Source organism: Dipteris shenzhenensis, chromosome 21 (assembly GCF_047967505.1).
Source record: "Dipteris shenzhenensis isolate YYH24624 ecotype China chromosome 21, Dip_SZ_1.0, whole genome shotgun sequence".
Taxonomy (NCBI): Eukaryota; Viridiplantae; Streptophyta; class Polypodiopsida; order Gleicheniales; family Dipteridaceae; genus Dipteris; species Dipteris shenzhenensis.
In genome coordinates, this window is record NC_141616.1 from 26,113,739 (window position 1) to 26,129,936 (window position 16,198).

At 43.6% G+C, this 16,198-nt stretch overlaps 1 protein-coding gene across 3 annotated transcripts in view; it reads right to left on the reverse strand.

The window, feature by feature from the left end:
• Positions 1 to 3,658: 3,658 nt before the first annotated feature.
• Positions 3,659 to 16,198, reverse strand: part of LOC147888690 (uncharacterized) — a 100,783-nt gene continuing 88,243 nt past the window's right edge. For 2 of the 3 annotated variants that reach the window (XM_087392836.1, XM_087392837.1), the window contains exons 7-8: positions 10,870 to 10,926; positions 3,659 to 4,139 (exon numbers count right to left, since the gene is read on the reverse strand). In XM_087392836.1, the coding sequence (XP_087248962.1) occupies positions 3,961 to 4,139; positions 10,870 to 10,926 (236 nt within the window). In that variant the 3' untranslated portion in view covers positions 3,659 to 3,960. The remainder of the gene's footprint in view (positions 4,140 to 10,869; positions 10,927 to 16,198) is intronic. The other variant, XM_087392835.1, reaches the window with a different exon arrangement.

A 16,198-nucleotide genomic window follows, 5' to 3' on the forward strand; every position in this document is an offset into this window, starting at 1 on the left:
ATGTGAACTGCTCCTGACACATGATGGCTCGAGATGTATTGAAGATCATGACCTTGGTTTTACCCAGGTTGACCTTCAAATCATGAGACTCACAAAAGGACTGTGGAGCGTCTAGTTGTCTTTGAAGCCCCTCTTCTGAGGAAGACAAGAGAGCCATGTCATATGCATAGAGAAAAATCTGGATCAGCGTGCCCGCAAGAGAGCAACCTACAACCCCCTGTGTCTGCATCACTATCTCAAGCTCGTCAATGTAGAGGCCAAACAAGGTAGGCGACAAAGGACACCCTTGTTTGACCTCGATGGTACTCATGATCTCATCTGTCCACCCAGATCCTGCCCGAACTCTGCCAGAAACTCTCTCGTAAAGTGCCATGACAGCCCAAATGATCTCCTGGTCATAACCCAAGTCTTGTAGGCGCTGTATGAGGCGGGCTCTCGAGACCATGTCAAATGCCTTGCGAAAATCCACAAAGCAACAATAAACCCTCTACTTCTATGACCTCGCCTCCTCGATGATACATCTGAGCGTCAGAATGTGGTCCATGGTTCCATGATCACGTCGGAATCCGGTCTGTCCTGCTTTTCTGAGTCCTCAACACTCTGCAAGTTTGCTAACCTCGGAGTCAAGTACTGATGCATAAATCTTGGACATGACATGTCCAATCATAATGGTCCTATAGTTCTCCGGGCTCATGGGATCCCCTGCCTTGTGGATGGGTGAGATAGTGTTAATGGTCCAAGTGTGTGGAAATCCCAAACAAACCGCTTCATTAAAAAGCTTTGCTAAGATCGAGGCTAGGAGGTTAATCCCATATGCAATGAACTCAGTGCATAGTCCCTCATGATCCTTCGCTCGGCCATTATGAAGTTTCATTACAACATCCTTTACCCCTCCTCTAGTGAAGAGGGTGCAGGATGTGGGATGAGGCATGTGTGAGAGGCTAGGGACTGGCTGATTTGGGATGTCATAAAGTGTGCGTGCATAATCAAACCAGATCTGGGTGTCAGTGAGTGGCGGAGGGGACCGTCCTAGAAATCTCCGCTAGAAGTACTTAGAGTTGTTACTAAACAAAATGTTCAGTAGCTCCTCCTCGTTTCAACGAACGAAGTCTAGTTTCTTTCTCCGTACCAGTCTACAGTATTCACGTAGCATATTTGGTGTGCTCGGAAGATTGTTTTTGGTTTCAAACCTGAGTTGACGGCGTAAGGCCTTACACTCATCATTGTACCAACTATTACAGGGTACGGTTCCAGGGGGTGGTGGGCGGGTGGAGCGGGTGGTGTGGGGAAAAGCGTGAATGGTAGCCTCGTGTAGTGAGCGGGTGACAAGGGCAGCACGATCCTCGAAAAGGGGTATGAAGTCAATATAAGCGAGAAGTATGTACAGACAGCCAGAGTAAGAAGGTGAGTGATCCCGATCAAAGTGTATATCGTGGTAAGTGGAGTAAGCACTGAGTGGGGTGGAAGGTGCTGTGCGAAGGGAGGTGGAGATGCAAAAGAAAAGGTATGTATGATCAGCCCCTGGGGGGAGAGGTGCTACAGTGAAGTCAGTAATGCAAGATGTGAAGATAGGGGATCCCATGATGTAATCAACAACACTGGAGCCCCCCCCATGTGGAAAGCATGTGAAACCACCTAAAGCGGGTCATCTGTCAAGACCATTATAGATAATGAGATCATGTATCCTGCCTAGGTCTAATAGGGCCTGCCCATAGGATGAGAATGGACCTCGCCTGTCAGCCGAAACCCGTAGCATACGTGTCTCCTCAAGGTCAACATCTGCTAGTAGAGTGGAATCATCTCTAAAATCAAGAAGTGGTACCTGACGGGCCCTTGTCCTCGCGTTGAAGTCCCCCACTAGAAGGACTTCTCCGCGGCTAAAAAAGTCAACGATGGACTGATAAAGGGCAGCAAATGGGGATGTCTCATCATCACCTCAAGTATCTCTGGCAAGGTGGGAGGTCTCCGAGGGGAAGTAGCAAACTGCGACAAACAGATCCTGGCTGTCCATGTGTCATATCCGGGTCCAAAGAAATCTGGAATGTGTATCACTCTGCTCTACTGAAATGATCCCCCGAAGTGTGGATCTGAAAAATCAGAGCGATAACATAAGGTAAATAAGTTCAAATCAATATGCAAGATTCACACTAATTAATAAATTGAATTGATAGGAAGAGTGAAGATTGACATATGTCAATATGCATCACCTACACACACCCCACATTATGTACACTTCCATTCTCCTCAACTCTACAAGGGGTAGGTGGGTCTATGCATGTACTCATCACTATCTATTTATTGTCTTTCCAAGGTGAGTATTAAATTCATGTCTTGAAACCTACATGGAGGAAAACCTCATCTAGGGCTCCAGAGGTATCCCCAAATCCCTGTCCAAGGGGTTAGCAATAACAAATTGACGCTCTCTTATCTTCATGCTACATCTACTCTTATAGTACAAAGGGATGGGGGAGCTAATGTTTAGGAGGCCAAGGAACATCTCGTTGTTGAGACCAAGGATTCTCCTTATCAACTATGCTATGTGCGCCTTGCTTTGCTTGGTGTGCAACTATAGGTTGTGCCTCTAGTCGGTTTGTTGATTGCAAGATGGACGTTTGTTGTGTAGCTTGATGTAATGCCTTAGTTTGGCCACTTCTACTTTATTGCATCATTCCCTCTCCACCTTTCTCCCACTTGTCTAAACCATACCACCAATGATAAAGGATACCTACTCTACTATGAAATATATGTAAACATCCACATTTCAATTTTGAGATCAAAGCACAAAGATGACAATGGATGAAAAGTCAAAGATATCTTTCCAAAGAAGTATATGCCCAATTAGGACTACATTCAAGACTTAACAAGTAAACAAAACAAAGTGTCCGTATCAACATAGGAAGAGCATAGTGCCAACAAGTAGGAGGCTCACAAGCATGAGCACAATAAGAAACAACGTATTCGTGATCCTTATGAGCTCTTCACAACACTCAAGTCTTTACAAAAATCAAATTTGCATTATCACTTCTTTTTTGTGAATAATGTGGAGTCGGTATCATATGTCCTTTGCTTTTATAAAATGTAAAAGTGATTTTTTGTTAAACCAATATTCATCCTTTTGTAGGTTGTCATGTTCTCCAACTTGGTTGCATTTGCCCAATGTCTCTAAGGAATTGTTGCCCCGTGCAATGAAGTTGTAAGCCACTATTGATGTTTGTGATGTCAAAGTTGGTAAGCAAGTCATGTCAAAAACTATCCAAAAAATCAAGAAGAAAAAGCAAATAGGCAAGAACAAATGAGTAATAGAAGAAAACAAACAAATTGGGCAATTGAATATATGTAGAGAAATCAAGAAAGGATTAGAAGCCTCACAAAGCATGAATATGTGAGCCCTTCTACCTAACTAGAGTATTACTGTATTAGATACCTTTCATTTTTGTACAATTCATTTTATTTCATTGTGATGTGCTCTAAAAATGACACCAATTTGCAATTTGGATGGCATTTTCATTAAACATCTGGCCTTGGATTCTAAGGGGCTTACCAACATATAAAGCTTACAAATTCTAGCCCTTTTCTTGGGTCTCTATCATCAGCTTACTTACTAGAAATTTTGGCAATGCTATCCTACTTAAGAGATTCCCAAACTTTATATTTCTTATTTTTTGATGATATGTCATTAAACAACCATAATATGCAGTAAATTAGTAACTTGTGAAATAGTCATTTCCGTCTTGTCATTGAAATGGCACGCCAATTTGTTCTCTCTATTTTTTCAAGAAAGAATAGCAGTAACCAAGCTAGCTTTCAAGAAGTCGATTTCAAAATGACAAAACAATTACAATAAGATCTCCGAATGTAAAGGTGCCTCGTCCCACACTCTAGCACAAGAGCTGCAATATGTGTCCTGATTAGAATTGTCCCATTTATGCATGCCAATACAACAGCATGAACTTTCAACCATTAAAATTTGAACTTATGCTTTTTTCCAAGCTTGTGTTTCTTATGTTTGTGGTGATGGTGATGACCATGAGCCACATAATGTGGCTGGACGTGGCCATCTGAATGCTTTGAATGCTTCTCATGTTTTGAATGTGCTGAGTGGTCCACATATGCGCCAGTAGCATAGCCGGAACCATGTCCTGTATTACACAAAAGTTTCTTTAGTTCCAAGTTTGGAACAGTATAATAACAAGTGTGCTCCGTATCTAATAAGAACGAGGGAGTTGTGTTCTTGAACAAACATGTTTCTGCATAATGTGCAGGCAGACGTGGATGTGTATGTTAAAATCTTGTCAAACTGGACAGTATAAACTTATTGGGGGCTGAATATTTCACCAATTAGCAAAAACTAAGCTTTGGAATTTCTAAATGTGTGTAAAATCTCTAAGATAGTCAAACAGTTATTCCAGAACTGATCATGAAGTATAGACAGGTCAATATGGAATGGACATCACAATTAAGAATTTGGCAATATTACCAAAACTCTTTAATATCTTCCTTCCCTGTTTTGTGCCTGTGTGCTGCATATGCGCGCACACCCGCACGTGTGTGTGTGTGTGTGTGTGTGTGTGTGTGAGAGAGAGAGAGAGAGAGAGAGAGAGAGAGAAAACAGTGTAGTTTCCAAACTGCTGACAGTCACCCACAAGATTAGAAACCATCCACTCCATACAGCACAACAGGGGATTGCTATGACATACAGACTGGCATCATGGGCACCCAATGTTTGTGACAGATAACATTGCACAAACATATGCTCTCACACTAGCAGCAGACACATCTGAGACACCACACAGGAGCATATATTTCTACAAGGGTCTCGGTTAGTTTCTGAAAGAGCTTCTTTGGTGAGACCATCATAAAGGCTAGCGATTGAAGAGATCACGGGGACCCAATGTTTGTGACAGAAAACATTGCACAAACATACGCTCTCACACTAGCAGACACATCTGAGACATCACACAGGAGCATATATTTCTACAAAGGTCTCAGTTAGTTTCTGAAAGAGCTCCTTTGGCGAACGGAAGGCTCAACCATCACAAAGACTGTCGATTGAAGAGAAGGTACAGAAAAAGTAGCCCACATTACTTGTGGGCATCACACACATAGATAAAAATAGGTTTGGAGTGGATTCAATCTTATTGATTGAAGCTTATTGATGCAGCCATGAGTATAGACAGCTGCATTTTTCATGAAGTATCAGGCTTTCATTTTGACCTTTCCAACAGAGAGACCTGTAGGATAGTTTGGTTACACCGCACAACCCCCCTTACGATACTTTTCTTGCAGTACACAAGCATTTATCTTCCCTGATCATGTTCACAGCCAGACTGAATCACTTCTTAAGTTTCAGACTGCTACATTACTTTTTTTGTGAGAAGAAATCTTTTATTGCTGTAAAATAATTACATTCATAGTTACTTCGAAAATGGAGTAACTATTACTCAACTAAAGATCTCAGTATAAGCTGTATACACATCTTGATCAATCGAACGAGTCTGAACACAATCATAGAATGATTGCTGCAGAGATCGTTTGAAAAAAATAAAGGATGAAAAAAGTGGATCACCAAAGACTCTATGATTTCTGTCCATCCATAAAGTCCATAGTGCCCAGTAGCGTACCCATACAAAAAATAAGTCAAAACCCGCTGGATGAAAACCAAACAACCAAAAAAGCCTGCCAAATGTAACAGTAGGAAATCTCGCTCGAAGCCTCTGTCGGATGAGAGCGATGAAGTCACAAGTATGTGGACATAACCAAAAGATGTGCAGCACAGATTCAGTAGGGTGTAAGCATCTGTGACAAACAGCCGGAGCAATATGTCTGTGTGCAAGTAGCTGACCAGATGGAAAAATGCCAAGCAGGACTTGCCAAAGGAAAAGCTGTTGTCGAAGAGGGACTTTGTAATGCCAAAGGAGACACAGCCTTTTTCTCCACCACTTTAGTGGGCGATCCATATGCCAAACAGTATTTGCTCTTTCAGAAATCCAAGGCGGAAATAATAGCACTTTATACAGTGATGGCACTGTGATATGTGAGAGCTTCAAGGGATGGGCTGAAGAGGAGGAAGAGCGTAAAATCCAATCCTCAAGCCTATTCTGAAGTTCCAAGCGAGGTACCGGCAAAAACGGTTGAAGCATTGCTGAAATCCTATGCCATAAAGGACGATAATGAGCTCCCAAACCGTATTTGCTGGCAGCCATAGAAAAAGATATAAAAGTGTACCATCATCCTAAAGTACATCCGCCACAGATGTAATGCCTTTAAAGGAGAGAAAATAAGAACATCTTGGTTCTTGAATGGCCAAAGAAGGGTGGAAATTAGACCAATAAAGATTCTCAGCCCTCAAAGAGTTTCCCGACAAAGAATCTCGACCATGCCATTCCAAGTGGGATAAGATATGTTTCCAATCGAGAAGCAGGCGAGAAACAAAAGGGCAGCCTCTGATCTTGCCTTGGATAGAGCCAAATATGAAATCCCACTGAGTAGGCTGCCAATGCCCAAAGGCATAAGTATGAATATGTAATAAGAGAGAGCAGATCATGAAAGCCCAAGGCTGATCTCCTTGCATAAGCTGCAACATCATTTTTCCTCTGTGAGCAAGTAAATGCATTTAAATATTGAGAATGTTCAGACCCCCGTGCATCTTTGGAGAACAGAGACGATGCATAGAGAGTAATCTGATACTTTTCTTGCCATTTTTTACACACCAGAAAATTTCCATGATAGCTGACATAAAGGAATTCAGCTCTGCCTTAGTGAACATAATGAGAGGCAGATAAAATCGTATGTATGCTATCAAAATGGATTGTGCGATTCGCAAACGAACATGCAATATTCAAGTTTTGCCCTCAACTTTGTCAACACCCAATCAGTTTGTTGGGAACGGGTGAGTTCCCAACCTAGAGGATAGCCAAGATGTCGAATAAATTGAGAAGCGGGGACAATTTCTCCAGGCCACAGAAGACTGTGCCTGTTCATGCAACGGCAACAATTTTGATTTCTGAAAATTTACCCGAAGACCAGCAGCCAATCCATCTATAGAAAGAGCGTGCATAATCATGGACAGATCACTCCGAGTATTTTTTGGGATAAAGAATGAATCATCAGCATATGCCTGAGCGATCATGCTGTGACTGCCAGCAATCTCCAAACCATGCAACTGGTCAGTGTCCAAAAGGTAGTCCAGATATTGAAGCATTGGATGAGTGGCTATGGCAAAAAGTAAAGCACTTAGGGGACATCCTTGCCTAACAGAACAACCAAGAGTCCATGATGTAGAAATATCCCCTGAAAGTATGCAGGCAGCTTTACTATCTTGATATAACCAAGTGATGACTTGCTGCATTTTTGTGCCAAATCCCAATGCCTGCATAGTCGATGAAATAAAATCCCACTTAACAGTATCAAAGGCTTTAGCAATATCAACTTGCAATAATAAAACATCCTGCTGCGTGTATTTGGCATATTCAATTTCAACATAGGCATTAGCAATGTTATCTGTGATATGCCTATGCGGGACAAAACCATATTGAGCAGGATGCAACCCATCATGTAAAAACCCTTTTAGCCGATCGACAATCATTTTTGTAGTGACTTTGTAAATGACTGGTATAAGGGTGATAGGTCTCCAGTCTGCCAAAGATTCACAAATTTGTTTTTTTGGAAGGAGTTTAACAAGACCTCTCTTCCATGTGTCTGGCATTTTCTGATTTTGCCATGCAGCATTCACCATATGTAGCAATGTATGCTTCAAAAGAGGCCAATATTCTAGAAAAAACTCAACTGTAAGACCATCCCATCCTCGAGATTTCCATCTGCCGCAAGATTTGATTGCATCTGACAGTTCTCTCTCAGTAAAAGGTTCCTCCAATTCCAAAGCTTGAGTAGTGGAAATAATGGGAGAAACATGCTGCAACAGTAAATTTCTTGCAATCAAAGCTTGCTGTGAGGGAGGAACTATAGAACCAAATTGTTGAGAGAAATGATGCACACAAACAGAAGCAAGCTGTGACCGCGAGGTGGTCCATGATCCATCAGGCATAAGCACCTTGCAAATTTCTGTTTTTTATCTCCTCTGATGCAAGCTTTTGAAAAATTCTTTGGAAGAGCAGCCTTTATCTGTAAAGGCTCTTTGTCTGGCTCTAGTCTCCCATTTAGCCAGTTTTTTGTGATCATTGAGTTTAAGACAATGTCTGGCCTGGCATAGTGTTGTTTGCTCATGCAGGGACAACGAACGAAGATGGCTGAGTTCAGTGAGATCCTGGTAAGTGAGTTTGGCCTGAGCAATACTTTCCCTCAGAGTCTTCATGTAGGACTTGCCATAACCTGTTATCACAACTTACATTTTGGAAACAAAAGAATCCCAGGCATCATCAATATGAATATGGCTGCGAGAAGACAGAGAATGAGATGCTTCAGTAACCATGGCCTTGAAAGAGCATCATGCTGCAAGTAGCTATTGTTCACGATCAGATGTCGCCTTTATGGCAATCTATCATCTGGCATATCATGAAAGGATAACCGCAACCATAGAGGTGCATGATCAGAATGCACAAAGGCATAGTCAATCCACATTTTGCATGTAAAATCCCCATTTTGTTGCGGAGCTACACTATACCATCGATCCAGACGTGCCTGATAAGAAGAAAGAGCATTATGTTGGAATGTGTATCCAAGTGACAAAGGCTGCAATTCCTTCCAAAGGTCCACCAAATCCAGATGCATCAGTAATTGAGACCATGCATGCCTTTCAGGGATTAAGATATGAGTATGTCTGGAGGTATTGTCACCCTGTTGAGGAGCATTATTGAAATCCCCACATATAAAGGCATGATATCTCCATGGATATTGTTGCATGGCATCCTAAATTTCAGTTCTTTCTCTAGAGGATTGAGGTGCATAAACAGAGGCAAATTCAAACACCTCTCCTCGAATAATGCATTGAAGAACAAGCCATCTGCCTTTGTTGTCATTTAGGGCAATAACGGGTTGAAGCTCATATTTGATCAAAATGACCACCCCTGAGAAAGATTGCTCTCCAGCATAGAAAATTTCATAGCCACAGTAGTGTCCTGTCTTTCCGGTATAGACATGTTGGTTGTGTTCTTGTAATGCCACTATGTCGATGCCATGCATTGTGGGAAGTCTACAACTTCAACCCAGACCGGGCATCTGTGTCGGATTAAAGCCTGATAATCCTTTGTGGGAGACCATGGTAATACATGCACCATTTGCTGCCCAACAAAAAGAGGCGAATGTTCCAAAAGCATTTGTCTGTGTAGCTCATCCACCATAATAAGCTTAAAAAAAACCCTGGCTGCATAGTGCACTTTGTGAACAAACGATCCAGCCAGTGTGCGAGTCAACCAATTGCCTATCTCTGCAGCAGGTGGCATCCGGCCTGGAAAAAATAAAATGACTGCATTTTTAGCATATTCTCTGACAGAGTCCACAATTTCATCTACTTCCACAATTTCATCGCACTTGGGTTCATCCCACGGAGCTTCCTACGAAGATGGCCACATATCGTGACCATTTTCTCAGGATTTCAAAGGATGGCTTCATCATATCCCCAGGATATATTGGCGTTCATATGTCGCACTCACTCAGGATTGCCTTGGGCCAGCTCAGGGTATCTTCCCACAGATTAGACGTTGAGGCCGGCAGGATGCGTCGTACAGCTACCGGACATAGACCCAGGCGAGAGACTAGGATATGCCCTTGTTGCACTATGGGGGAGGTGGAGACTGAGGAGCACTTTGTTTGCAGATGCCCTTTATATTATGAGATCCGTGGCAGATTTCATTGTTTATTTGGGCACGGATTTGGACCTCTCTCTCGGATTATGGAGTATGAGGATCAGTATTGCTTAGCGTTGTTCATCAGGGAGATCACCAGATACAGAGAGAGATTCCTCAGAGAGCACCGTCGCATCCCTGCCAGAGACCTGGTTATTCATGAGGAGCAGGACGAGGCGCAGGACCATGAGCACAGAGATAGCCCATCTTGCCAGAGAGCACCGATGGTTCCACCCCGAGGATGTACATATGACATGATCCGGCAGCACCGCAGGATGATCTTACACAGAGGCCGTACCCGTCGCTTTATTTCTAGACGACGGAGGATGATGGCAGATTTTCGGAGGAGATTGCTCCATGGAGACTTGGCACCGCCAACAGCCCATTTGACACTTGCCCAGATCTTCACACTCATGGCAGGAGGCATGGTCGATGGCCATGACTTCCATCATTTCTTTGGATCACAGACCCCTTAGGGAAGACGATGTTCCTCATATTTCATATTTTACATTTTGTATCTAGGCATTTTTGGTACTCTATTTCATTTCATTTTGTATCTAGGATTTTTGTAGCCATTTTTGGCATCTTAGCCACCTAGTTGGCGCATCGTTGATGATGTATTTTCCTTTCGGATGATTTTGTGTCCCATAGGCCATGTATGGCCTTCCGTGGACCTTTAATAAAATTTCTTTCTTTCTTTCTTTCTCACACACACACCACCACACACACACACACACACACACCACACACACACACCCTTTTCTCACACACACCTCACCATATATACACACACACACACCTCACCATACACACACTGCCTCATACACACACACACACACACACACAGAAACACACATGTGACTCCCCTAGATGCACACATGCACCATAGAGCAAGCCCTTGATCATACTCACCCCAACAATATGAGACTCAGACTGCTACATTACACATGCATGCACACATGTATGGATATACGACCCACTCATTCATATGCCAAATCAAGGACAAGCAACAAATAAAGTGTTAATATCATTTAATGATAAACTCAATGCAATATATTTAAGAACATACCTTGAGCCATTGGATAGGGTGCATGTTGGGGAATCCCATGAACAGGAGGAGGATATCCTGTAAGATTGGACATGATTAGAATGTCTCAAGGTATACAATGGATCTTAGGCTTACCTAGTGCAATTTTCCACAAAGCCAGCCAACCATAACCTAGATCATCTCAGGCAAAGATTGCACCAAATCTAGCACCCAAAGAGAAACGCATGCAATCTTCACTCAGAGTCCGCATGCTCGAACACGAATGGCTACAATTCTGGATGCTGTTGCTCCAAGGGTCATGTTGGTTTCAAAACCATTCATTTTAGCATTCATGAAACAGTACATAGACAAAAATACTGGGTTTCTAAAAGCTTACGGCAAGATAACACCAAAGAGAAAGATGAGGAAAGCAATCTTCCATCATTATATATCCTTAACTGCTGCAGATGTGCACCTCAGCATGCCCATTTAGCAACTAAAAAGCAATTTTGTAAAATTACAATTTACTGAAACGAACTGAGAGGTGCGGGGATGTCAACTTAGGAAAATGTACACGTACGCTGATGGCAAGAGACACGTATTGATGAATATTGTCCAAACTACAGCATAATCAATTGTCAAGAAAGTATGCAATTTTAGACTCACCTTCATGAGCCCCAACAAAATGTGTCTATAATCCTGTCTCCAACCCATCACAAAACTTCAAACAATAACTTCTGCCCTAGTTATATGCTATGAATTGTCATCAGTGTCGAGAGTTGATGCAAGTCATATAGAAAGGATACAAGAAAGAAAATGTGCAGACACCAGGTCCGTGCACTTCTAAGTAGCCATTATCCATGTTAGGTGTGAGTGTTGTTTCCACAAGACAATTTCATTGCATGAATGTGACCATGCACAATACATGCTTACGCTTCTATTTGTGTTCTCAGATGCTGAAGTAGAGAAGATCCCATTTCGAAGAGATTTCCCATGAATGAATTCACAGATCAACATGTTGAGTTACTATGACTTCTTCATAGGTGAAGGACATAGTCAGCCATGACCAAGGCTAGCACTAGAGAGCAGATAAAAAGTACTACTTCAATTTCATTCATATTTTCAACCACAACCAGATTTTTTTTTTGGCCTCTCGCTAAAGAAAACTCCATGGGAGCTCAATGGCTAAACATACCATGACAAAACAAAATTACCATTAGCAAGTGGCCACAGGTTGGACAAAACATCAGGAGAGACTTGCACGTCCGACAATCAAACCAACAATTGTCTAGTCAAAAGGAGAAGTCTAAGCCAAAGATGACGCCAGATGAAAAAGCTAAAGTGGGTATTATAGGAGGTCACCTACAGCTCGATGAACAAAAGCGATACCAGGCAGAGCATCGATGTTTCCATTGCCATCATATTGCAGGGCATGGAAATAAAGATTGCCCAAAGTGGTTGGCCGAAAAGGTTGCAAAAGCACCGGCTTTGACCCACCTTTGCGATAGCTCTTCCAGCCCCACCAGCATCAGCTACAAATTCAGTATCGCCTGCTTTGAACGCCGTTCCATTGGTGGTCTTTGAAGGTAAGAGGGAGGATGGCCTCGATGAGTAGAAAAAGGCCCTTATTAGAGCTTATGGCACAGCTAAAAGGGCAGCGCTTTGCCGTCCTATTCGACATGGGGAATTCGGAAGCTCCCCTCAACTAGCCAAGAAGATGGGGTGCACTCTAGTACCTCTTGACCTTGCTGTCTAGGCACTGGAAGGGCTTCAAGAAAGCTTTATATAAGCAATTTATGGCAAAGCAGTTCAAGGACCATGTCCTCCTCAGTTGGGAGAGTCTGCACATAGATTAAGGGGATTCGGTTGGAGAGTTATAATTAGAAGTTTTGGGATGCATTTCTACAGATTCACCTTTTAAGAAGGTCTCCAAGAAGACCCAACTCGGGAAATATAGGGCTAGCTTGACTCCCAAGATCCAGGCCGTGGTAATCACCCAACACAACAAAAGTATTCAGGACATAATGCATTCAGCCTCTGTGGCCAGCCTAATGCATATGCAGGATCCACTACTGTGCCTTATTTGCAGGTCAGGACAGCACAGAAGAAGAAGTCAGCCACTCCCTAGTTTGAGAAAAAAGAGTTTCCCAAGGCTCAAAAGAGGGAATTTCAGCCTCAAAAGCCAAGGAGAAACCAAGAGCAAAAGCCCATAAAGGGAAACCACAGTTTACTCCCGAACAGATCGCCACTATGCGAAAAGAGGGAAGATGCTTCAAGTGTGGCAAAGAGGGGCATGTGGCTGCCAGGTGCCCTGAGAAGCCTTCAGGCTTGAAGGAGCAAAGTAAGCCCCAAGTACTGCCCAAACCAGTGGCCGGTGGAATTCCTAAAGTTTTGGGAAGAATGTCAAATCCAGAGGAAATAGAGCTGTTGCTTTTGTAGGATCGATTAACGAGAGAGAGAGAGAGAGTCGAAGATAGCAACTGTCACGTCAACTTTGAGTAGTGTGTGAAAAAATAAAGTACATAGTACTTGTACCTAGACCTAGGACTAAGTGTCCTAGGTGTCACATAGGACTAAGTATCCTATGTGGCATAAAAGGCACACAATAAACTAAGTGCCTATACCAATGCCTACAAGGCACATACCAGGGCCTATAGGGCATCACTAGAACTAGGAGAAGATGGCCTACAGCTTTCATGGGGCAAGATAAGAGGCCTTAAAGCACTTATTCTGTTTGATCAAGGAACTACTCAAAACTTTGTATCAGAAGACTTAGCCCTAAGGCTAGGAAAAGAACGAAGTGTTGGTAGGGCCCTAGATGCCGATCTGATGTTCCATGGGGACCATGTTCCTGTTACTCCCTTGATTAGGAAGCTTCGTGTCCATGTACAGAGTTATGTAGATCAAGAGGCATTGCCAATGGAGTTACCCCCTGAGAGACCTGAAGACCACTGTTTAGTTGCCAAGAATTTGTGGAATATTGTTTCAGGCAACTGAGATCAGGCCTACTCGACCTGCTGCTTCTAGTGATGCCTCTGGTACAACAAGTACTGCCTCAGGCTCATCTCGTGATGAGTCTAATGCTGCAACTTCCACTACACGTATTTCACCTCCTACTCAGGAGCAGATTCACTGGGATGGTCGTGATGCCAAAGCACATGCCTTGATTGCTCTTTTAGTTAAAAGGGCCATGAACCCTCATATCCAATCTTGCAAGATAGGAAAGCAAGCGTGGGATCAGCTTGCATCCTTCTATTAGGTACGGAATGAGGCGAGGGTATTCCTATCTCCACAAGCAGTTGAAGGACTTGAAGCTTGAAGAGGGTGGTAATGAATGCATATCTTACCAATGTGAAGGATTGAAAGAGCAATTGGCCAACATTGATGAGGTGGTTCTTGATTCTCAGCTTGTTTCTAATACCCTCGATGGGTTGCCTGACTCCTACCAGGGCTTTGCTACTACTTTGAGGTTCGTTGCAGGTGGCAATGGTCACCTCCCCATCTGTGAGCCCCCAAATGAGGAGTGCATCGGGGGGGGTGGACCATAGGTGGAATGGCCTGCCACATGGACAGCATCTTGGCTGTCATGTGGGCAGGGGACTCATGGTGGAGAGGGGGCTGCCACATGGGAAGCACCTCACAGGGAAAGGGCCAAGAGGCAGGGACTATGGACAAGTATGTGCCCTGCAACAGCAGCCTGGCAGAGGCACAGCATGGCATGTATGTACGGGCTGGAACAGGCCCCTGACAGAGGCACACACGAGTTTGCATGTGGTGCAACAATGGGCGCCTGCAAAGGGTAGCACATGGGCTGCTAAAGAGCCTGAACAGGGGCAGGACCAGCAGGACAGAAGGGGAAGAAAAAGGAGCAAAGGGGGGATGGCCCCTTGCCCTCTTATAGTGGCTGGCTGGGCTGAGCCAACCAGGTCAGCCCAACAGACCAGCAAAGGGGCTGGGCCCTTGCATAGAATAGAGGGCCTAAGGCCCCATCTTGAGAGCCCTTAAAGGATTAGACCAGCAGCAGACTGGTCGGCCAGAATGATGCTGACTGGTCAGTTTTTGGAGCAGGCCTTGGGCCTATAAAAGGAGGGGCCTTGGGCCTCCTCACTTATTCTCTGGAGCAGCAAGGAGCAGCAGAAGACCTACTCTTGGAGCCTATTCTAAGAGGACCAGGAGAGCAGGAAGAGCTGCAGACTAAGCTTGAAGGGCTGCCTACCTAGGCTGAGTACATGCAGTAAGGTAGAGAGAACCATTCTGGACAGAGAGTCTACTACGGTCGAGGTGGAGCACGCAGGCTCAGTGTTCTAGAGATATCCAGCAGATAGTAGAAGTACCTTGTGGTAAGATCAAAGGACCATGCTGTGGCGGGACTTTGGATCCCTCTCTTTTGTATTGTGACCATAGCATTGGACAGAAATATATTCTTTTGGTGGTTTCTATATCTGGCTGGATCATTGTCTATTTACTAGTCTGCACATCCATTTGATGCACATAAGTTTAAGAAGTTTGTGATTCCACCCCCACACACACTGTGTGAGCTCCTCGGCTATTCTATCAGTCTTCCATTGTGCGTACCCTGTGTTGATCCATTTCTAACACCTTCAACCAACTGGCTGCCCTCTTACTACAAGAGGAACAAAGCAGTGCAAACCGCAATGCTTCTATGGCTAGTGATCAAGCCTTTGCTACCCAGCATTAAACCAAAGGCAAAGGCAAGGTTTCAGCTGGTAAACCCCCTCATTCACATGCTGGTCACTCTCATGATGCTTCTTCTTATGGGATAAGAAGAAGAAAAAGAGATGCAACTATTGCAGGAAACCTGGGCATGATATTTATGAGTGCAGGAAGAGAATTGCATCTGAAAAGAAGAAGAAAGAGTCTAGTCTTGCAGTATCTCGTTCTCGACATGAGTCAGCTAATTTTACACATGACTAGCATTGGAATTTTCTTGTTACATGTCAGTATAATCCTTATGTTCATGATGCCTGCATGACAGCTTCTGATGTATATGATGCCAGATTCTTTGATAGTGGTGCTAGCAAGCACATTACTTCCTGCCATAAGTTATTCAACTCACTAGTGCATGCATCCAAGGGGGGGACAGTTAAATGTGCCAATAATGCATCATAAGGCATTGGGCAAGTTGCCATTACTTTTGTTTTTGGTGGTCTAGTCACTCTAGACAATGTGCTTTATGTACCAGGTATCCGCAAGAACCTCATCTCTATTTCAGTCATAGCTACTTGTGGCTATCAAGTCTCTTTGATGGTGTTCGGTGTGCGGTCTATGATTCTTCACATGCCTTTACCATGGTGTTGACTGGGACATTGACTAGAGGGCTCTACAGACTTGATGCCTATGACAGATGCTT